A 22,936-nucleotide genomic window follows, 5' to 3' on the forward strand; every position below is an offset into this window, starting at 1 on the left:
TTGGACACTTATTAGATGTTTGACCCACCCAGCTCCCGAACCTAATACCTTTGCCGTTATAGATTGCTTTATGTCACGGTTTTTTCTTTCAACAATTCCGTTCCCCTCAGGGTGAAATGGACAAGAGTACCGCAATGTCACGCCCATGCTGACCATGGCCTCCTTATAAGCTCTAGAGCTAAAAGCAGGACCATGGTCCGAATGCAGCATGCCAATTGCGTATGTGCCGATAAAGACTCGCAAATCTTTTATAACAGTTCTGGCGTCAGCCGTTCGCTGGGGCCACATCCATATGAATCTCGTACATGAGTCCACTGCAACCAAGATATATTTATAGTTACCATCCCTTTGTAAGGGACCACAGTGGTCTAGGTAAACACAGGCTAATGATTTATCCGAGATTAGAAGGGGCGTCTGCGCTGGGCGTCTCACTGTTGATACTTTCATTCTTTGACATATTTCACATTCTAAAACATAGTTCCTTGTTTGTCTTCTCACTTGTGGCCACCAGTATCTCTGTTTTAATAATGATACTGTGGCTGAGACGCCAGCATGTATAGAAGCAAGCCCTTCGTGTGCCGCTATTATCAGTCCTAACCTATGTTCCATGTTTGGAATTGCCCTATCCCCCACTCCAGGGATTCGAGCAAAAGGAACATTGTTTGCATCAGTTATGTATGAGTATTTTACTGGAAAACCTTTCGGGAGTGTTTCTATCGAATCCTTTTCTGTAGCGCTGACAGCCTGTAATATTTCGCTGTCTATTTTTGTTTTTGACCGTGTGATGGCAGCTACGGAAGCCGTTTGCACAGCTGCCTTCGCGGCCTCATCAGCCAATGAATTCCCTGCAACGTGAACGCCATCACGTTGATGACTCAGCGTATGTATCACGTGAGTCTTTGGTAGTTCTTTTTGTAAAAGAACTACTTGTTCCCAGAGCATTTTATGCTTGATTGTGCCACCTTTTGCATCCTTGAAACCATTCTGAAGCCAGATCTGCAAGTATTCATTGTAAGACTGAACGCAATAATACGAATCGCACACTATGAGTGTGGGGAATTCTCGATCGGTATTTTCAAGCGCCATCTTGAACGCTAATAGTTCAGCTCGCTGAGCTGTACAATCTCCTAAAGATTGTGTTTTAGTGATTGCTGGTTTAAATTTCCCTTCGTGCCAGCGACCTTTAACGATCGCGCACGCAGCACTGTAAGCTTGTTTACCCCCTACTGCGGGTTGTGCTGATCCGTCTGTATATATTATACAGCCGTAATGTTCTAGAGGCAGAATTTCGGTCGGCGGAGGACATTCAAATTCATATTGGAGAAATTCTTGTGTCTTTAAGTTATGATCAAATTCGTATGCCACGTCTGTTGCAGCAAGAGAATTAGCCCATTGTATCCATCTCGGATGGAGCGCTTTAGCATTTGGAATGCTTGCCTTTGTTACCGCCTCTAGGGCTGGTATCGGTGTCACGATTATTATTCGTTTACCTTGTGCCAGGGCTCGTTCTTTTGCTATAGCTGTCTGTGTTGCAGTTAGAATTTTTTCCATTGGGCTGAATTTCATTTCAGCCTTAGTGTACAAGTGTGATTTGAATGCAATTGGTACCTTTTCTCCCTCATTAGAGGTCAGGTATGTGAATCCGCATCTTCCTGGGATGACTCGAATCACAAGATTGCGTGTGTTATCACGTGTTTCTAATTTTGTTTTAATTAGCATGTCTGTTTGTAAGGATCTCAGAATTTCTGTGTGTATTTGAGTCCAATTGGTTCTTTTAAAATCCGGTTTTATTAGATCATAAAGGGGTTTGACCCTTTCTGCGTAATTTGCAATGTATGTTCTTCCGAAATTTAGGAAGCCTAGAATTGACTGTAGGTTTTTTAGTGTTCTAGGTGCTTGGAGTACGGCACATTTCTCTAGGAAATTGTCAGCCAGGCTTTTGCCTTCACTTGATAATTCATATCCTAAGAACAGGACTGTCAGATGGGCAATTCTGGATTTTTTAAAGTTGAATTTGTAACCCTCTGCTGCGAACCCAAGTATTATGGTGTTCACTCTCTTCAAGTGAGTCTCCAAGTCATCATCTGTTAAGTATATGTCGTCGACATACGATAATGCTTCGTCGTCATATGTTTGTAGTAATTCTGTTACTCTCGCTGAGAATACTCCTGGGCTGTTCTTGTACCCCTGGGCTAACCGACAGAATTGTTTTTGAGTGCCATTTATTGAGAATGCAGACAAATATCTGCTCTCTGGTGCTATGTTTTGACAAAAGAATCCATTAGAGATGTCTAATGTTGTTTTGTATTTTTTGCGCACTATGTTATTCATTAGTGCAGCACTATGCGAGTTTTGCACTGCAAAAGTTTTGCAACATGAGTTAAGGTGTCGGTAATCCAAAACTAGACGATATGAATTGTCTGGTTTGGAGACCGGAAACAAAGGGTTGTTCATTTGTGAGGTGCAAGTTTCAATCACCCCCTGGTATTCTAGCTGATCTAGGATTTCTTTTACCTGTTTTTTAGCTTCTTGCTTAATTGGGTACTGCCTCTGTGCAGTAGGTTGTGATTTTAACTGGATTTTGTGAGGAGGAGAGTCCTCATCCCATCCTACGTGATTTTTATATAAAGCAGGAGCTAGGGCTACTGCCCACTTTCTGGCAAGTGTGTATTTTTTATGAATTGGGATATGATTTGAGAAGGCAGGCATAATTATTTCTTCGCCATGAGGGCACTCCCTGACAAATTCTGGTGGCCAGTCTTTTTCAGCTAGAAGGATGTCATAGCCCTTGGAGAGATTATCCCAAAATAGTCCCCTTATTTTTCTAGTCTTATCCCCTTCTATACGTGATGTTATTTCATATATTTTGTGAGGTTTGCTAACTCTGGTGTCTGCAGTTTCCACTTGAAGATATTCATTCGTGTCCACTGTCTCCAGATGATTCATAAGGACTTTGCGAGCTATGCTCACTTCTGCTGCGCTGTCTAGCATTGTCTGAGCCCATTCTCCGTTTTTCAGTTGTGTCCTCAGTATTCTCGGCATTGTTAACTACCTTGATACTGGCTACCTTCTTTTTTGGAAATTGTAATTTCTTTTTTAGCTGAGCAGGTTCCTTGTCTTTGGACTTGGCGTGCTCTTCTCTTTGTTCTGATCGTCCTCTTCTTTCCGATTTCTGCGAGGAAGTCTGAAAAGATTGAGAGGGACGTGTATCAATGTCTTGATATCTATCAGGTTTCTTTATATTATCCCTATTTCTAAGGTTATATCTTTTCCCAGAGGGGTCACTCTGGGGTGACCTGTGTCTTTGGTTCGGAGATTTTTCTCTTCGCCTAGGAGACCTTCCTCTGGACTGGAATTTCTTTTCTTTAGGATTGGATTGTTTGTTTCCATCCCAGCTCTTTTTTTGTGATGTTGAGTTATTATTAAAAAATATTTTTTCAGGACTTTCAATCAGTTGTGGTTTTACTGGTATTCCATCTAAACTATCTCTACCTAGTTCCTCATAGGATTTTTCTATGATTCTGGCAATTTCAGCTGGTTGGTCTGCTATATCTGTCTCTTTTAACCTCTGGCGGATCGCCACGTTCGCTGCTTCTCCTTTTATGTTGGCTAATAATATAGCCGAGACCTGCTTGAAGTCTTTTAGTAATTTCATACCAAGAGTTAAAGCGGGTTCTGGACCATATTCATCTTGAATTTGTTTTAGCACATCTGGTATTACCGAAATGGATGGAACACCGTGCGTTTTTGTGTAGATGGAAGCAAAGACTGTACCCCAAGTGTCACAGTCCTCAATGTGTGATGCGATTCCCATTGAAAGACAGATAGTCAGAATCCTGTGTTTTTCTAACGGGGTGGTGTCTGGAAACACAGCCTCGATTTGGGTGATTTTTTGTGCTAACCAGAATGGTATTTGTTCCCGTTTAGCTGGTACTTTACCTAGGCATGATTGAATGTTCTGTGGTGTAATTTTATTTGTGTTCCCCTGGTGAGGGGTCAGCTGTGGAATTTTAATTGCTGGCTGAATTGTTGAAGTCCGCATCACATATTGGACTAATTGTCTATGTATTTTTATTAATTGTTTTAGCTGTGTTAACAGCTCTGCTGCAGACATCCCATTGATGTCTGGATGTGGTGTGTATCCGGCTAGGACCGGCCACGTTGCTCCTGGTCTACCTAAAGGACCGAGCCTGGTGATGTGATTATTATGTTTTAGGGCGCCATTAAATAAGAGCAAATGCTCTTGAAATTTAAGTGGTACTTCCACCTCCTCGAAAGGAGTGTACTCTCCAGGAGGTTCCTCTACTTTGTAATAGTGGAAGTACTTTGTTACAGCATTTGCTGCTGGAAAATGTATCCATGAATAGTATACCTCTGTCTGCCGATATTCGTGTGCCTCAATTACGAATATGACTGTACCACCTCTAGGTGTCAGTCCATTTTCTATAAGTTTTAAAGTTATAGATTTCCTTTTAATGACCGGGATGAGTATTATATCCGGGTCTGCGTCTTGCAGTGCAGTATCAGCTGCTGCTATTTCAGTTGCTAATCTAACTGCCTCTCTTTCTCCTTCACTGTCTGACATTGTACCGACAGAAGGTTATTTTGTTTGTTTGCAGATCAGGTTTCTTATGGAAACAAAGATTAGATGCACAATATTTTGGAACGGTTTATCCTTCAACGTTGACTAAACCAAGTACCATACATAGGAGTTTCCTCCTGCGAGGTTTGGCGGATATTACCTTTCACCCACTCCAGACGTCTTTGGAGTATTATGGGAAAAAAGGGGTCTGAGTGAGAAAGCACGACTGAGTTCCTCTAAATGTCTTACGTTAGTTTTATCGCCCTTCCAAACGCGTTGGGCGCCATGTAGTGTAGTTCCTATTATCCCAATAGGCTCTGCGCATTGGAATAATACCTTCAATAGTATAGGCCTAGACCAGACGTTAACTAGGTCTACTACTGTCGATATTAGACTTAAAGTTTTGGGTTTGCCAGCTAGCTCAGAGTTCACTAGAAACTTTCTCGAATAGGCAAGGAGGAGTTGAACCTCCCTGGATAGACAAGAAGGGATTTAGTTTCTGACAACCATAGAACATGACAACTTTGCTCTCCCCTAATCAAGAGTGTATCTCGAGAGTCGTGTGAACAAAAGGCAATTTATTTTACTCAGTCAGTACGTGCATTCTTAGTCTCATCAGTTTGTAGAGAAAAGGAAGAGACGGGCGTGTTCAATAAAAGATGTTATTTATTGATCAGTCTCTTTTCTCATACAAGAGAAATGGGTCGATATTATTGCAATACTTATGGTTGAGTAAAGTGCATACATTAAAAGCAGAAGTATAAAATACTGTAAAAACATTGATATGGTTTCTAAGCCATATGAAGGTTTAAAATGAATAAAATATATTACATACACATATACATTTGGTTAATCGTACTCAACTGGTGTTTCTAGCTACGCCTACCCCGTGTATCTGTCCTAAGCCTAATACGTGGGCGGGAATAGAAAGTTACAGTTTACGTTAAGTTTGTTTTGCCAAGTGACTGACTAAAGAATTCTCTGTGAGGGGTTATTCAGTTCTGTACCTGGAATCTAGGATGGATGAGGGATGGTATCTCTCGTCTCTGGTCTCGATATTCCAGGCTGCCTGCGAGGGCTACCCAGAAGCGCCGGAGCTGGATTTCTCAGTAGGAGAAATAGGCAGCTGCTCGTTCTCAGCGCGTCAGGAAGGCGGGGCTGCGCCAGCGAGGTCTGCTCTGCTCTGGGCTTCGGCAAGTCTGGCTGCTCCGTTCTCGTCACCACCGCGTGTGTTTGCATAGGGCAATATCGGTAATATTTATACCTTTAAGGTGCCGAGATTGACGTAAGGATGGACATAGATACGTCAATAAGGATGTCATACGACCAGGTCGTTAGCACATTCTTTTGCTGAAGTTCTCGGTGAAATCAAAACAATGGCCGCAGGGTTTTTCCCAGGTTGTCATAGGTTTGATTTGTTATGAGAACTCCGTATGCCTTATCAGGGGCTGGAGGAATATCGCTTGTCTAATTAGATGGCAAGCGTTATGACCTAATCAGATAACGCGTTCCTGTGCCGTAGTGTGGCTTTATCAGATAACGGTTCCTGCATCATGGGGGTTTTCTGCCTCATGAGATGGCTGCTAGTTAACTTGTTAGTTTGCTAACCAGAATAGGGTCAGGAATAGGGGGATCGATACAGAATCTATAGGAATACATCACACTGCGGCATGGAGCGCAAGGCAGAGGCGGGTTGTAGAGGGGAGAGAGCGCGCGAGGGGGGTGGGGGGACCACAGTCAAAGAGAGAGAGACCGGCAGCAGACTCAGAGGGGAGAGAGCGCGCACGGGAGGGGTAGAGGAGAGAGAGACAATCAAAGAGATCGAGAAGCTGAGAAAGGTAGTCAAAGAGAGGCAGTCACAGAGAGAGACAAGCCAGGCAGTGGTTAGCGAGAGGCAGACAGGCAGTGGAGTGAGATAGAAGCATTACAAGATTCCAGAAGTTGGACCCTGGGTCTGCAGTCAGTTTCATGCGTATCTTCGGGCACCGTATCTGTCTCATCTGCCACATTCTGCTGGAATTGTGCTCAAAACAGATGCCTGTGCTGAATGTTTTTACAACTTATGTTAACATTTACTGTGTAACTAACTCCTTTGGTATGGCGCTTGGATTATAAAAACTAAAATGGGCATCTTCTCCGTTTAAAAGGTTGCGGAGAAAGGTCTAATAATTTGTCATTTAAGGTTATGCACAGTAGGGTGCATTTTGGATGCCAAAGTGTGCGTAGCGAAAGTACCCGAGCCATGGGACTGTGGTATTTAGTTAGCGGCACAAGAGCACAAACTTGACCAGCGTAGAACTTTGCTATCTGGGTGATAGGCCGCACCTTTCTTGAAGAAGACCTTTCAGGTCACAAAGTTTTCCAGCGCTAGCAGCAGAGCAATAGGCAAAGAGCTATGTTGCCACTGTTATTCACACTTTTAATAGTGCGATTTCTTTAATAACAAGTTTTCTTTAAAAACAAGCTGCCTGTGGGAGGGAGGCTGATGATGTGATGACGGGCAGAAATGAGAAGCGGCCGTTAAGCAGCGGGGCAGCGGAACCCTTTGATGTAGCTCACGGCCTGGCGGCCGTGAAAGTGCAAGCAATTAGGGGGGAGGAGAAGAGAGGCCAGCGCGCACTGCGCACGCTGGGGAAGCCTGTGGGAGGGAGGCTGATGGCTTTGATGTGGGGAAATGCGCGTGCTTGTGTTCACGTGAATTGTTGGAAATCCGGCCGATGGTTTGAGAACTTATTTTGCTCACTAAAATTCTCCCCTATCCATTCCTGTGGAGTGGGTTAGGCTCGACCTAAACATGCATGATGTTCACTGGAAGAGGTAAAAAGCTAAGGGTAGCCTATTTTAAATTGCCCAACATCCTACTTGTGCTGTGGCGCGAGTACCAGAAATGTTGACACTCTGCAAGCTGCACACGTAGATATATGTGAGACTGGTGAAAAGCAGAATCTGAGAAACAAATAATGACACAGACTACATTATGGCAGGTGCGCTCACTATGGAAATTGCCATGGATAAAAAGAATGGACAGAGATGAAGTAGATATAATAGCATTAGCCATGAGGGAAACTAGGAGCGTTTGGGAGGAGGTGATGAGGACCCCAAAATGTAGCAGCAATTTGGAGCCTTTTATGGTGTTATTTTGGGAACCCATATTTTCACACTATCTTCTTTTGTGGAATTGGAAAAAAGTGGCCTTGAAGGAACACCCGGCGCGCGCACCCTTTGTGCACGAGCCTCACCAGTTATGTTGTGAGCCACGGTGTGCAATGCAATAGGTCTCGCATTTACGCAATTTTGAGCTATTGGCAATGTTAATGACAATGCCTTTTATTTATGTTTTGGTTTTTAAAACATAAATAAAAGGCATTGTCATTTACAATGCCAAGACCTTAAACTATCTGAAATGCGAGACCTATTGCATTGAAAATGCTTGTTTCATTTAGTTACAGCACTCCCTAAGAGTGCATTTGCTTGCAGACAGTCTCCCTACAATCCTTCTATGCCAAACCGCACCAGCTCTATGTTGTTGCGTGGCCCCTTCTCTCCCAGTATTATTGGTTGCCCCTTTCACCATCCCGCCCCAATCCGTATTGTTGCTTTACCCCCATACTACAATTCCAGTGTTATTGCTTGCCCCTTACAACACTTCATTATCAGCAGGAAAAAAAAGCATTGGCAAACCTAATAGGTCATACTTGCTTCAGAGGTATTCGCTTAGTGTTTTGCTTAGCTGTGTAGCATCATAGCTACTGTGCAGAGCTGCGGATAGTAAAGAAAAAAAGCATTGGCATAGCCAATAGGTCTCGCCTTTAGGATATTATGCCTTTAGGATATTATAGGTGTTTACTTATCCAGCACAATATCCTTGGTGCAACAACATCAACTGTTGCATGGCTAAACACTTATAAGGTCCCAAAGGTGAGACCTATTGGCTATGCCACTGCTTGTTGTACCTTGTATGCAGTACTTCATTTGCTGACTGTTATTACTTAAATGTGCATTCAATCTTTGGTGAACCACAGTTTTTTATCTGTTAATGTATACCCAGGTTCTCTTTGCCCAATATGTTGCACTTGTAAAGTGCAGTAAATATTTCCCCAGTGCATCATCGTTTAAGAGCTGCTTGGACCATTTTCTGCTTCATACATCCAATCTTGTTCGCAAGAGGAGAAGGTGTACTTGAGTCCTAAGAAAATAATGGATGCAGGGACTGGGAAATAATGGTAAAATGAATTACATTATTTAAAACCATTAAAAACAAATAAATATAAATGAATGTCAAAATATATATACTAATATTATAAATTATTTAACATTACTTTCTATCTATAGCTCTACCTCCCAATATTTTCTATGGGAGAGTATTGCAGCATCAGTGGTTGGCAATGTGGAGTACTGGAAGTGAGTACAAAAGTACAGTTTGTGAATATCGAAAAGTAGTATATGTTCTCAAAAGTGAGACATTACTCAAAAAAGTGCAGTTTGTGTAGCAGGCCCACAGTATCCAAACTGTTGAACAGGCTATACATAAATGTGAAGCTGCTCACAGCACTCTGCTCATTGTTAACCTGCAAGGACTTTTGGTCGAGGCACTTTACATGGTTAAAATGTGCAACATGGAAACTTTCTGAAAACTCTCTAAATTTAAAGTTAAAAACACTGTATCACTGTAGGTTTGTGGAAACTGAGAACGTGATCCGTTCCCCAACTGGATGAATTACGGCAGGCAGCTAAAAGATCCCTCTGGGCTCTAAAAGTTAAGTCTATTAACACGTCAGAGGAAATGCACTTTTCAGGTAACTGCAAGCAAAACCCATTGCTACCTTACTGTGATTATAATGATTGCTTTAAATGGTATTTAAAAAAAATTGTGATGTATCTAAAAGAGGTGTAGCCAATTATCGTACCCAGGAATCCTTTCCAAGAGGCATATCCTATGAAATTGAGGGTGTGACTTAAAATATGTAGACTAAAATTCTGTGCATCACACAGAATGCCAGCTGACCCCTATTAGGGTGCCTTTGTGTCCGTTTCTATTATTGTATCTAGACACATTACAATGGACAAATACCCAAATCAGCCAGACCTATTGGCTATGGCAGTGCTTGTTAGTAGGACCAAATAAATGAGTGACAACAAAGGTTTTGTAATAAATAATTAAAACTGATCAGGTTTCAAATCTGAAAATATGAAACATTTCCAAGGTCTATGGAAGCGATAGTGGTTTTCGGAATGTCTCAGTCACTCCTAATCTTTCCTTCACGCTACTTTACTCAGCAGTCTCCCACTCTGATAGACACAACCTTTTCCTCCCAACATTCCAAGAATATCGTCTATCTGCATTTCTTACACATCATCTCTTGCCTGTTCAGTAATGTCTTTACATTCTCACCTTCTGGTCCATTCTCCAAGATTTCAGGGCGCAAAAATCGGACTCACCTTCGACATAAAAGGCATTACAACGGCTATCGAAGTTGACCCAGTCTAATTTTCACACATGAAAGGATCCTGCATGATGCATCCCGTCGAAAGGACGTGAAATAAGAATGCCACCTGAACCATTTTTGGGACAATTTCCGACATAAATCATACAGAAGTGACAGAAACCGCAAGCAGCACATAGCAATGAGATCTCAGGCATAACCCGCGCATAAACAACATTAGACAACCCAAATAATAATGTGTTCAATGAAAGCAGTTGCATGAAAGTGTCGTAAAATGCACCTTTCCTTCAAAGAAAGTCACCCAAGGTTTTCCTGCACATAACTGCGTATTTATGAAAACTGTAAAACATCCGGTATTAAAGGCGGCGAGACAAAAAAGCAGAGCACGAACAAATCTGCGTCTCGAGGGGTAGGTAAAGTGTTCATTGTTTTGTGGGGACCTATAAAGTAATCAATCACTGTGGATCCAGCAACTAACTTGCGTCAGGTGATTAACAACCAAACGTGTTAGTTTGTCTTCTCCTAGGGCCTTCACAACACCAGGGGAAACAAAACATCGTGTGACTTAATATTGTTCGCAAAGGAAATCATCGTCTAAAAAGTCCGGATGGCAGATGGAAACTAGAGACATCAGTGTGTCATTGTGATTGGTGCCCATATAAAGCGCTCCCATGCCTACAGGTCAAGTTCGCGCTATATAAATCTGCAAAAAAAAAAAAAACATCACGTGCAGGCACAGACCAGCACAAAGACACAAACACATGGCCTCCATTAGACCCACAGATACCAGATACGAAGCCTCGGAGGCACCCGGACAAAGAGGGACCCATGCACGGACCATCATAGACGTTCACTCACACACAGGCTTGCCTACTTCGAAAAATAAATAAAGTGAGCGCAGTGTCCCTAGCGGGCGCTGTGCTCACTGGTCATCATCTGAAAAGTCCGGATGGCTGCTGGAAACTAGAGACATCAGTGTGTCATTGTGACTGGTGCCCATGTAAAGCGCCTCAATGCCTACGGGTTGAGTTTGCGCTATATAAATCTGCAACAAAAAAAACCCCATCATGTGCAGGCACAGACCAGCACAAAGACACAAACACACAGCCTCTAGCACAGTATGTGGTGAATAGATAACAAAAGAGGGGGTGGGTGAGACAGAGAGCAAAGTGTGTGGTTTAAAATAGAGGGAGCGTGTGGATGGAGCTCCCTTCGCTCAAAGGAGGCTGCAGACGGCGACGCCCGGCACTCATGTTCCCAACTGAGTAGTCTGCTTGTGCCTGCGCGCACATTAATGAGAATCAGCGCATGTGTAGCAACGAAAAAGGAGTGCTATTTAACCACACCAAACAAGCCTTTAAAATGCAATGAGACTCGTATTTACGCAAGCCCTAATGCTTTTTAAATGGAAGTGCCAGCATAAAAAAAAAAACACAAACTGGTGGGGGTTAGGGGGTGCTGCTGGCCTAAGAAGTCACGGGCTGCAAGAGGGAACGGGAGGAGGCAGGGAAACTAAACGGTTGTAAAGGTAATAGGGCCGATAGCTGTGGAAGGACAATAATGACGACATGGCCGTCAGGAAGCGGGCTTAAGTTTACAAAAACCAATCAGCATGCATCATTTAGGATTGCGGCCAATCACAAAGCTAGACGGAAAGTAGGCGGAGCTTCCACCACTATTGTGTATACAGCATCTCTCTGACGAGACAGCGCATACGCTGCCTAGTCCGAGACCTAAACAATGGGGTAAAAGTAAGACGTGCAAGATTGTGGTTGAGGATTAAATTTAAAATTAAAACTATGGTGGATAACATCAACAGATGAGATAAAAGTGCAATTAAGATAGCTGCAAGTCTTATGAAAAAAAAAAAGAAGCATGGAGAGTCATGGCTCTGAGGAAAACAAAAAACTGATGGGTGGATTGCTTTAATTAATATTAACCACTGGTATTTACTCTGGACTTCAGTCCAACATTTTTTGCCCACCATGCCGTCTCAAACAAGAACAAGCCATATGCAAATCAGCTGTGGCCCTGCTCCATGTGGACTAGTTCAGGCCGAACTGCCAGACCAGGCCACTCTTAACGGGCACTACAACCCCCATCCCCCCCCTCACCCCCCTCCCCTGACCAGTTTGGGCCTATATGACCATTGTCTGAAAGTTGAGACTGAGGCCAAGAAGACAATGTGCAAGGGACCTACATTTGGGCTAGACCTGGGTGATACAGCTCGGTTTTCGAAAAAAGTTACATGAGACAACATAACCAGAACATTTTAAAATGAAATCATACTTTACACTGTGAAGAGACAAATACACATGAAATGAAGAAAAGGTGCAGTAGAAGCACTGTAAAAGAATGTTTTTAAAAGTAATAATAGATATACATTAGAAATAACAGGAATCCTGTGAAAACGGTAGGCGGAGTTTGCTAAAAGCTTTGAGAGAAAGAGCTACGTTCTATATTAGAGAAAGTGGGTCCAAGAGAGGGTGAGATGCTGGTCTGGTGGTTTTTGGCGGTCTGGCGATACATCACGGTGCAGATGTGCAGTCGTGGTTGTGGAACAGAGAGTCCTGACTGAACCAGAGAGGGAAAGAGAGCCGGACCCTTCTTCTGATGCAAAGATGCCTAAGATCATGGGGAGGTGTTCCATGTATATCTAAGTATGCCTTTTATTTTCAGGTTCTATGTATATGTTGGCGATTGCTACAAATGTTTACTGTGATATTTAGTTATTTCTTTTTCCTTGTCATCCTATTATCATGTCAAAGAGATCCTTAGAGCATATAATTTGTCCTTATTCCTTGTGAGGGAAGGTCGGCCCCTTTTTCACCAAGGGCCTACAGAGGGATGGGCGATTCCCCTCTAATGGGTAACTGTTGACACGGAAGGGAAATCGGCTCCTAGCAGGAGTATCCAAATTCTACGTAGGTTATCCCAACAGAGTGAAAGAGGTATGTGTTCATTTTCACCGGAAGGTGTTGTTTTCGTACTGAGGTGCGTTGTTTGTGCAGATGCGAGTTGTTCGTCGTAAGGCGTTTTCGTACTGAGGTGCGTTGTTCGTGCAGATGCTTGTGTGCAGAGTAGTGGTACAGATCAAGCTATGGCACCTCCACCTTCCCAGTGGGGGCTCCTCCGCTAAGGCGGAGGAGCGTCACCACTCTGTTTTAACAGTGCAAAAACAAGGAAAAATGAAAATAACTAACATTATCATTGTATTTATTCCTGCTGCTACAGCTTTGTGGACAGGGCTGCTCTGCTCACAGAGCAGGGGGAGGAGTGGTGGCGCTCGAAGTGTGCATGAATGTTTGGCTCGCTAAACAGTCATGCGCACTTTGCATTTTTTCCACCTAGGCAGTATTACAGCCTGGGTGGCGAACATGTCCAAACTCCCAGTCCCCTTCTGAGCGCCGAACCACGGCACACAGACCAATAACAGCGTTGTGAGCGGCTTAGGTGAGCATGCGTGCTTCCTGTTTCGAAATGACGGGAGAGACGACAGAGGAGGGACACAGCGATAGGGTACGTTTTTTTTTTTTTACACCCCTGATTGTTAGAAATGGGATTTCCGGTTGGCGAAGGCTTGCGCCAAAGCCAGGCAGAAACCACCACTCTAGTCAGGGCAAGGGAGTTACACGCCAAAGATAACCCCTGCTCACCCTCTAGGGAACGTGACGCGAGCAGTAAGGCGTATCCCAGAGGCAATGTAAGTTAAGTATTTTTGCACGCATCCAGCAACAACACCCAAGGCCCACCACAAAGGAAACTCCACACAAGGTTATGTATAAAAATAGCCTTTGTATTATAACCAACACATTAGATAAAAACACACACTTTACAATGTGCCAACAGGCACGGGCAGAATTAACAGGGGGGATTATGTACAGGACAGGGCCACATGGACCACTGTCAGGAATAAGCACTTTTAGAACTAGAATACTTGTTGGAATTAGCACTTTGTAGGAATAATAATTCTTGTAGGAATAGCGCTTAGAACATCGAACAATAATAACTGTAGCACAAAATAGAAAATAGAGCACACAACCAGTAACCACTGGTAAGAGGTAAGTACCACCTACGCAACCCTAACCACCTTAGGAAAATATCACGCAGAGAATCATTAGCATCACCTATGTTAGGAAAAACAACCTCCTAAGCATCACAATACATTCAGCGGTATAGGCACAAAGACATTATACATGATGCAGCAATGACATTAGGCAGGTAATCACAATTGCGCAGAAGATCACATACATAGACACAGTGCGCCCCAGGCCAACGGGCCTCTCAGAGGGCTCAACGCCCTATGTCCAAAATGTCAGGGCAGGCTGCACAGGCAGCCGAAGAAAGAAGGTGCACGGGCCTAAACGAAGCAGCTGCCCACTAAGTGCTGGGCAGCTGTAGGTCTCCCCTGCACTGGGGGAGCGGCCCGCTGTCAACTGGGGCCGCTCTACCCGTAGAAATGCCCCAATTAGGTTGGAGTCCCGCTCGGGGGACTCCAAAACACTATGGCCCCTGGAGCCCTCGTGGGCTCTAACGAAAAGGTGCCCCGTTGTTGAAAGTCCCGCTTTGGGGACTCGAAGTTAACAAATGCCCCCTGAGCCTCTCAGGCTCGGAGAAAGAATGCCCCCGGTCGTGGGGAGTCCCGCTCTGGGACTTTTACAAATAAGGTGCCCCCAACGTCGAAGAGCCTCGACCGGCTCTAAATAACCAATGCCTTCACACGGAAAGAGCACTCGGAGGGGGGCGGGCACCGGCAATGTGCCCCGACGCCCCCTCCTGCAACACTGGCCCGAGGATCCCCCACTCACCGGTGACACTGCGGGGCTGCTCCGGTCTTGGTCCTCGCTGGTGGCTGCACTTGGTCTGGCCGCTGCAGTATGAGAGCTCCCGCTCCTCTGGGCTCTCTCTCTCTCTGCACTCCTCCGGCGCTCTCCAGGGTGCTCCCTCGCTCTGGGGAGCCCCGGGGTAGGGGGAGACGCCAGCTTCCCTTCTCTGGTGCAGGAGCACGGGGTAGGCTCCCGTCTGCTTCCTGCTTGGGGGCCAATCACAGCGCGGGTCGCCCGGCGAGCCTCCCGCAGCCTCCACCAATGGCAGCGCGGCTCCCGGGTGACGTCAGCGGCTGCTCCCTCGGCCCCGGTGATCTCGGGGGCCAAAACGAGGGGTAGGCTCCCTCAATAATTAAATATAAAGTCCCTGGCAGGGTGGACACCTGCCAGGGGGGGGGCAAAAACGGCAGATGAGCGAGGTGGGCACCCGCGCCGTAAATCTGCAAAAGAGGGGGAATCCCTCCACACGCTGGGGAATCCTTCAGCAGGACGATCGCAGCTCCGTGTTGCAATTAAAAAGCAGAAGCCTCTTCCCTAGGAATCACAGACAAGGGATCCTCAGGCAATCCAGGGGCAGTGCCTCCCAGGCACTGGAGTGCAATGTTTAAAGAACGTCTTGGTAGGAGGTGGGGGGGGGGCAAAGGCTGGGCCCAGCTCACAGGGCCCTCCAGGCAGGGAGGCAGTCCCAGTGGCGGTCCTCCTGGCACCCAGCAGCAGCAGGCCCCCCTCAAGCTTGGATCAGGCAAGAGAACATTGGTATGTGGTCACAGCTCCTTCTTATACCCAGAAATCCTTTGTCTAGCCTGCAGGGTGGGGGGGAAAACAGCCGCAGCTGGTTTTGGAGCACTCTGATGTGCTCAGCCCCTCTCACTATTCACTGGCCAGGCTGGGGACATCAGTCGCACCACAGGGGGCGGAGCCAGCATTTTGTGGGGAAAGCCCAGCCCTATTCAGGTCCCAGATGTACTCCTCCCTCACATCAATCATGCAGATCTCTCCACTCACCACCAGGGCAGACCCATCCTGATTCATGGAGCCAGACACACCAGCCATGCTCAACCAATCACTAGCCAGACAGCCAATTTACCTTTTATACACAGACAGGCCAACTTCTAGAAGTGGCACTTCCACACTAGACACATTTATGCCGCACACATCATCGCACAGCATTCAATCACACGAGTCCGCACGTACCAAACTCGAGCCTGCACTCCCCATGCATCAGGAACTAACATGGACACATACATTCCCCATGCCATTCCTATGGGAGGGCAGGTCAACCTTACCACACGCACGCACTTTACCCCGGGACACAGTGGTAAAGTGCGCAGAAACCAAAGAAATCACTATCACCAGGTCACACTTAAAAAGCAAAAAGTTTAGGGGTAAACCTGCCAGAAGTGCCAAGTCCAACACTGATCTATGCCAGCCGCCACTGCCCCTTCCTCGTACTGTGGGGTCATTATGGCCAAGGCGACCCTACTACGGTGGCCCGCCCACAATACTGATAATAACCTTCTTGGGTATGGGACAGAGCGAATTCTGCAACGTATACAGGCACCACTGAACCATTTTGGAGACAGCAGTCTGCCCATCAATGAGAGTGCCAAAGTAGCTGCTGTGTCTGTGTGGGCCACCTGTATACCCAGATATCTGAACTGCGCCAGTTCCCAGCGCAGTCCCAGGTTCTGGCGGCGTTCCAATGATGAAGGTACCAAGGATGCTAAGGGAAGGAGCAGGGACTTATTGTGGTGAGGCCGAGACCGGATAAGTCCCCAAATTTATGCAAGAGTTGCAACAGTATGGGCAGCGCTACACAAGCGGTAACAATGTTGAAAAGTGTGTCATCCACGCAGAGCAATACTATATGGCCAGGTTCTTCCAGACATATGCCCAGTCCCACAATCTGCAGCGCGCCCATATCGACAAGGGCTCTATCACTAACTGGAGCAGCGAAAGGGGCAGCCCTGCTGTGTCCCTGGCTCCAATACCTACGCCTTAAAGCAGATGCGACCCGCACCCACTCTAGTGCGAGGATCAGTGTAGAGCAACCGGACCCATCCCTAATATTGTGCATCAAGGCCCCTAGTTTTCAGCACTTTGAGTAGGTAGCCCCAGTGCATTGTGTTGAAGACCTTTGCAAGGTCAATGGAGACCAGCGCTCCCCTTCATGGAGGACATGAGTAAGACGTCCAAGGTTCCTACCTATGTCCCGACCAGGGATGAATCCAAACTGGTCTTCCAGTACCAGCAGGGACATATGGGTTGGCAGGCAGTTGGCGAGTAACTTGCATAGGATTTTCACATCTATATTAATGATCCCCTTCTCTGTGCAACCTCTGCCTGAATTGCTTGAGCGCATGTGTGTCCAGCCGGTCCCATATGTCCGCTATACATCTACGCACCGCCTGCTCCCCGCAACGGGAATCCGGGTGAGACTGCTCACCGGCCTGCAGCAGGGCCAGCATCTCCTACTCCAGACCAAAAACCTGCTGAAGCTGCCTACGCACTCCTCAGGTTAAACCCATAAACTGGTCACTCAACACCGCTTTCAGAGCCTCCCACTCTATAGCCCCACTGAGCGCTGTATCCCAGTTGACTCATGTAATCAAACAATGCCTGCAAGAGCACCTCCCTCCCAAATAGGTCCTCTAGGACATCAGCCAACATCCTCCATGACTATCTCCTGTGCACATTCTCCCCACTGCACTAGACAGCTTACATTGGAGTGGTCCAACAGGAAGCACTGCAAGTGGGACACCTCCATTTCTCCCACTCGGAGAAATCCAGCCTCCAGTATCCTATCCAGTCTACTGTACGTGTTATGTGTGGTGAAATGACAGGTGTATACTCTTTGCGCCAGGTGGCTCAGCAGCCAGATATCTGTGAAACCCATGTTTCGCATCAACATGTGTAGCGCAGAAGCCATTAAGGATTTGGTCCCAGTCCCCCTCCTCCCCCTGGAACCCTCCCCGTCACCGTCCCAGGGGGAGGCCCTGTTCAAATTAGCATCCATATACAATTAAAGTTGCCCAACCACAGGTTTGACGAGTCTACATTGTGCGTTAACAGGTCTTGTGTGTTTTGAATAAACGCAGGGTCCTCATTGTTCGGGACATACGTTTTCAAAAGGTCAGGGCACGTCCGTCCAGCGTCCCCGGCAGCAAAATAAATCACCACTCACATTTGTCTCAATGTACAAGAGGGAGAACGGGACCATAGGCGCCACCCAGATTAGCATGCCCCTGTAGCATGTTGAATAGGAGTGGAATACCTACCCTCGCCATTTCTTGTAAAGACTTGTGCCATCTGCATCCTCCAAGTTTGTTTCCTGCAAGCAGGCTATGGAAATAATACGCCGTTTCAATAAGGTGAGCATCCTATACTGCTTGGTGAAGGTCCCCAACCTTCTGACGATCCACGTCAACACCCCCGCCAAGCGCTAGGACCCTCAGAATTCTGCCATCTGTAGAACAAAAAAGTGCAAAACACAACCTCCCCCGCACCCTCCCGAACAAACATAGTTCAACCTTTTGATTATCTATGCCCACCCTACATGTGCCAGGACGTGCACGGCATGGCAGCCGGTCCAAAAGGGACTGGCTAATTTACTCCACCAGTCACCTACCCGGCCAGGTAACTGACTCTCCTAAACACTAGCCCTCAATAAGCGACGATGCCCCAATAGGTGTGAGACGTCTGCACCCAAATATGTCAAAGAGTGAGACTTTCAGAAGGCGCCCTTCAGTAATGGCTTGGTTCTCAGAACTTCCTACCCTTTCCCTTGACTCCCATTGTGAAACCTTAAGCTCAGTCAACACAGACATCCTATTACCTCTTCGGGCTCCCCTTCGTGGGTCGCGTAGACTTTCTCTTCTCCTAGACCCATGTTTTATCCACAGCAGCCACTATCACCAACCGGTAACACAGAAGGACGTCTGGGTCATAGGCCGGAAACACGCCACTGTGACCCCAGGAAGAAGTATTTCCAATGCCACTAAATATCTAGACCGACAGAAGCTAGCGCGGAGAAATGGCTTCTGGTCTATAGCAATACCGTTTTGTGGTACCCAGGTGACGCTGGAAAGAAATGGCGAATGAGGTCGCCATCTTACAAGGGTAGCAGGTGGGTGAAGTCGGGTCAGTTTAAAATTGTGAACACAAAAAAAACTTACAAAAGAAATGAATTAGATTTATTGAAGTTAAACAACTTGAAACTCAATGAAAAACTGAGAACATGTACATCTGGCATTTCATTTTATAATATATACCACGCATACTGTATTGCTAATCTAAATGACTGAACATCAAAACATAAACATCTTTCATTAGAAAATGGTTTAAAGATTGTGTGATGTTTAAATTGTGAATACGCGGAATTATATAATTATCCGAAATGGGCATTGACTGTAACGTGGTCAGAAAAGTAACCACTTGTCCTTTGTCTGTGTCAGTATGCATATCACGTGATGTAATTGGCAGTCATGTCTTTCTTTTGTTTCAATCTTTGCGTTGCCGGGCACTGGATGCTGTCTGTATAGATTCCTGGTAGTGCTAACCTGCCTAAACTTTCTCATTTCAGCTGACTAGGAAGCGCGCTCACGTGACCATCCTAAGATGGCGTCCCCCAGCCGCGATTTGACGCGGAACCTGCTCTGTGTGCGGTTCTTGTGCGGTTCTCAGGGTGTGTGCGATGGGTAGTAGGCTGACTGGGGTATCCAGAAACTCGGGGCAACATGGAGCTAGAGGTGCAGGAGGCAGAGGGATCATGCACCCTCGTATCCTTGTGTGTGCGCGCGGTGAGCGAAAACATGGAGCGGTTGGAGCCCGAAGTCTGGGGTAAGATGGGCTCACGATGTACATCTGCAGTAAGGACTCAAAGCAACACAGCCTGTATACCTGGGATTAGATATAGGGTTGCCACAATTCCCGGAGAAAAACGTCTGCCATTCGGTCATTTTTTTATATTTCATAAAACGATCGACTCAATACTTAAGTGCACCTGTATATAAAATCGTCCGCATTATTCTATTTAATGATAAGGATCAGCCATCGATCACTAAGACAGTGCCAGGGAACATTTTACATGTCTTTCTTTTTATATTTGCTATTCTAGGTGTTTACTGATATGAGACAAAAATACTTTCTATAGATGATGTTCCTACTTTTTATATGCGCCAGGACATTAAAATACTGGTCATGCTCAGGGGGGAAAACAACCACATGGTAGCCTTAGATGAGAATGACGCAGGTCTAGGGTGACTAGCTGGCAAAGAGGCAGATTTTGGGGAGTGATTACAGTTCACCTTACATGACACAATTAAGGGCAAGGTCAGTATTAGGGGCATATCTGAAGAGGCCACGCGGTTCATAGACAGCGGACACAAGTATAAATCAAAATGAGTTTATATTGTTGTATTGATCAAAGATTCACATGAAGCTGGAACTATCCCTTGGATAAAAAAAGCGAGCGAAACCTAAACACTAAGAAGAATAGCATTGCGGGCACCATGAACGATTTACAGTTCTACCCATTTATTATGTATGATAGTGCCAGATGCAGCACTGAGTTGATGAACCTGGACTTGGAGTTCTTAGGCAGTAGAACTATAAATGTACATATTATTTTTGAAGGTGTGCATTTTATCAGAGGTGGGAGACTTAAACAAGTTTTTTCCCCAACCTAGATCTGAATTTCCAATTTATCAAGTTTGATATGCACCTATTTTGTGCGTCAGTCTAAATGAATTTCATTTGAATACAATTCTTTTGGCTGTTGTATTGCTGCCAGGCATAGAAAGTATAAATGAGGACATGTTTTTTAAAGTTTTGAAACATAGGGAACCTTTGAAATAAATAGTTTGTCTTTTCTGTTCCAAAGATATGGTGTTGCCTGCGACAGCTGTGTATTTGTTGAATAAATACTACCGTTTCAGATAATGGGTAAGGTGAACCGCATCATCAACTTTTCAGAGTTGCTCAAAGGTTTAGTGAATTCAAAACCTATACATACGGACCAGTTCTACACTGAGGCTAGTTGCTCAGGCTGTGGCGCACCACCAATACAAATTGCTACACAGTTTCTATATATGCCCTTGATGCTAAGGCATTAGCAGGACCACAGGGAAGTTGGTGACCATGGATAGCAAAATTATGTGGTAAAGTCAACTAAATTATGTGGCTAGAAAAGTCAGATCGTGTGGTGTAATACAGCACATTTTGTGACAATATTCATTATTTTGTCAGTTTCTGACAGTAGAGTCTAGCTAAAGGTCCCACCACGTTATCATTTTAACACGTGGGTAGAGCAATCAACCACTGAAAGTTGACTCGGCAACCTTGTAAAGTGTTTACCATTGAACAGAAACAAATTCCAATGGAATACATGAGGGACCGTGAGCTTGAACCATTTAAACTAGAAACTTTTTTTGTTACCATCAATTTATGCTGTAGGATAGTGGATTATATAGCAGGAATGGGAGATTCAAAGTTAAGTGGAACATGCATCAATGCTGAATCGCAGATATCCAGTGGCACTAAGCATAGAAAGCACAGAAACATTCAAATTGTAATTTTTCATAAACTAATCATTGTAGATGTTCTGTAGATTGGTTTATTCTCGCCACTAAAAATGCGGGGGCAGCGCTGGTTTGGGAGGGAGTAAATGCAGCACAGATCACAAAGGCTCGCCAGCACAACTGAGGGGGTGAGAGATCGATGCAAAGACTATTGAAACACCTAGGGCCTGGTGTCAAACTAAGGACCACTGTCTTGAATTCTGAGAACTTCCGTGGAAGTGCAGGTGTTCCACCACTTCTAAGGCTAATCCTTAGTCTCAAAAGAGACTACTGATACAAATGACTAACCCGGGGGTGGGGGGGGGGGCGTTGGGGGAGAAAAAGAGCAATGGTTCTGGTGTACTTGGAGTTCCTGTGGAGATAATGAAAGGTGTGTTGATCCATTTTAGCAGGGTACTCTGGGACAATAAGAGACAATCACTTTAGGCATCCATACATGGAAGCTTCCCAGTCAACTTGAGAATGCTTTCTTGCCCCTCCCATAAGTTATTTGTAGTTTACCACCACAATCCCTAAACCCACTTGCGGAAACAACAATCAAATGTACCCTTCTACTGTCTGTAAGGTAAAATTACATGTAGGGGAAAATGTGCTCTTTTTCAAAAAAGGTTAGTTTAAATAGTTTTTGTGGGTGTAAGTCCTTGAGATTATACAAAACAATACTTACTGAAAGCTGATCCCACTTGGAGGTCCTTTGCACATTAACAATACGATTAACTATCTTTTAACTTGTGTTACTTTGCACAACACACACAGTTTGTCTTTTTTTCGTTTTCTTCTGCGAAATCTCCCTTTAATTTAATTTCAAACTGTAATGGTGTCTTTGAAGGAAGGAGAAACCAAAAATGAGAGGCTAACCTGAGGTCCTTGTGTTGGGCCGAAGTAGCTGGAGTGTTGAGCGACGGTGAGAGAATGATGGTCGTAGTCAACATGAGTGAGGCACGGCAGCACTGGCTGAGTGATTAGGTTCAAGGTTGTAGAAAGTAGTTTTGAAGGGACAGGATTCCAAGAGAGGTTGCAAGCTTCCAGGCAACCATGTCCTGGTTGCTCTTGTCGCAGGCAGCTGAGCTTAGAAGCCGCTGGCGGGAGAAACAGCTTTCTCAATACATCTGAAGAGGGAGCAATGTGGGTGGCCACACTTTCAATGTGGTATTTGAAGTCCGTCCTGCACAGGAGAGTGCTGTCTGCCAATCGGAAGATAGTCTCCAGCAAGAAACGGGGTAAGGGAACAGGGCCTTAATTAGTCAGCAGTCGTTGTACAAATAAAATTCTAGACACACTGGCAGAAAACAGGCAACACGAAACGGAGGTCTTTAATTGCTCCACAGTGTATAATTAGCAGCTGTTGTACAAACAAACATAGCGGACAGTGCAGCAGGAAACGAGTACAGTGCTCAGCAGTGCTTGTTGTTTAATTTTTTGTACCAGGCACCTGTAAAATAATTGTTTACCATGCACACACACTAAAGTGCATAGCATGTGTTTAAAATTAAACGCTCAGCAGAG

General features: G+C 45.3%; 2 protein-coding genes across 2 annotated transcripts in view; one reads left to right on the top strand and one right to left on the bottom strand.

Moving 5' to 3' along the window:
- Positions 1-18,845, bottom strand: part of UQCRH (ubiquinol-cytochrome c reductase hinge protein) — a 121,999-nt gene extending 103,154 nt beyond the window's left edge. Inside the window, exon 1 of the mRNA XM_078673478.1 lies at positions 18,688-18,845. Within this exon, the coding sequence (XP_078529604.1) occupies positions 18,688-18,741 (54 nt within the window). The 5' untranslated portion in view covers positions 18,742-18,845. The remainder of the gene's footprint in view (positions 1-18,687) is intronic.
- Positions 18,846-19,430: 585 nt separating this feature from the next.
- The window catches only part of LRRC41 (leucine rich repeat containing 41), a 158,485-nt gene continuing 154,979 nt past the window's right edge, over positions 19,431-22,936 (top strand). The window contains exon 1 of the mRNA XM_078671696.1: positions 19,431-19,691. Coding sequence (XP_078527822.1) covers positions 19,589-19,691 — 103 coding nt within the window. The 5' untranslated portion in view covers positions 19,431-19,588. The remainder of the gene's footprint in view (positions 19,692-22,936) is intronic.

This window comes from Lissotriton helveticus, chromosome 1_2 (assembly GCF_964261635.1).
Source record: "Lissotriton helveticus chromosome 1_2, aLisHel1.1, whole genome shotgun sequence".
In the NCBI taxonomy this organism is placed as follows: Eukaryota; Metazoa; Chordata; class Amphibia; order Caudata; family Salamandridae; genus Lissotriton; species Lissotriton helveticus.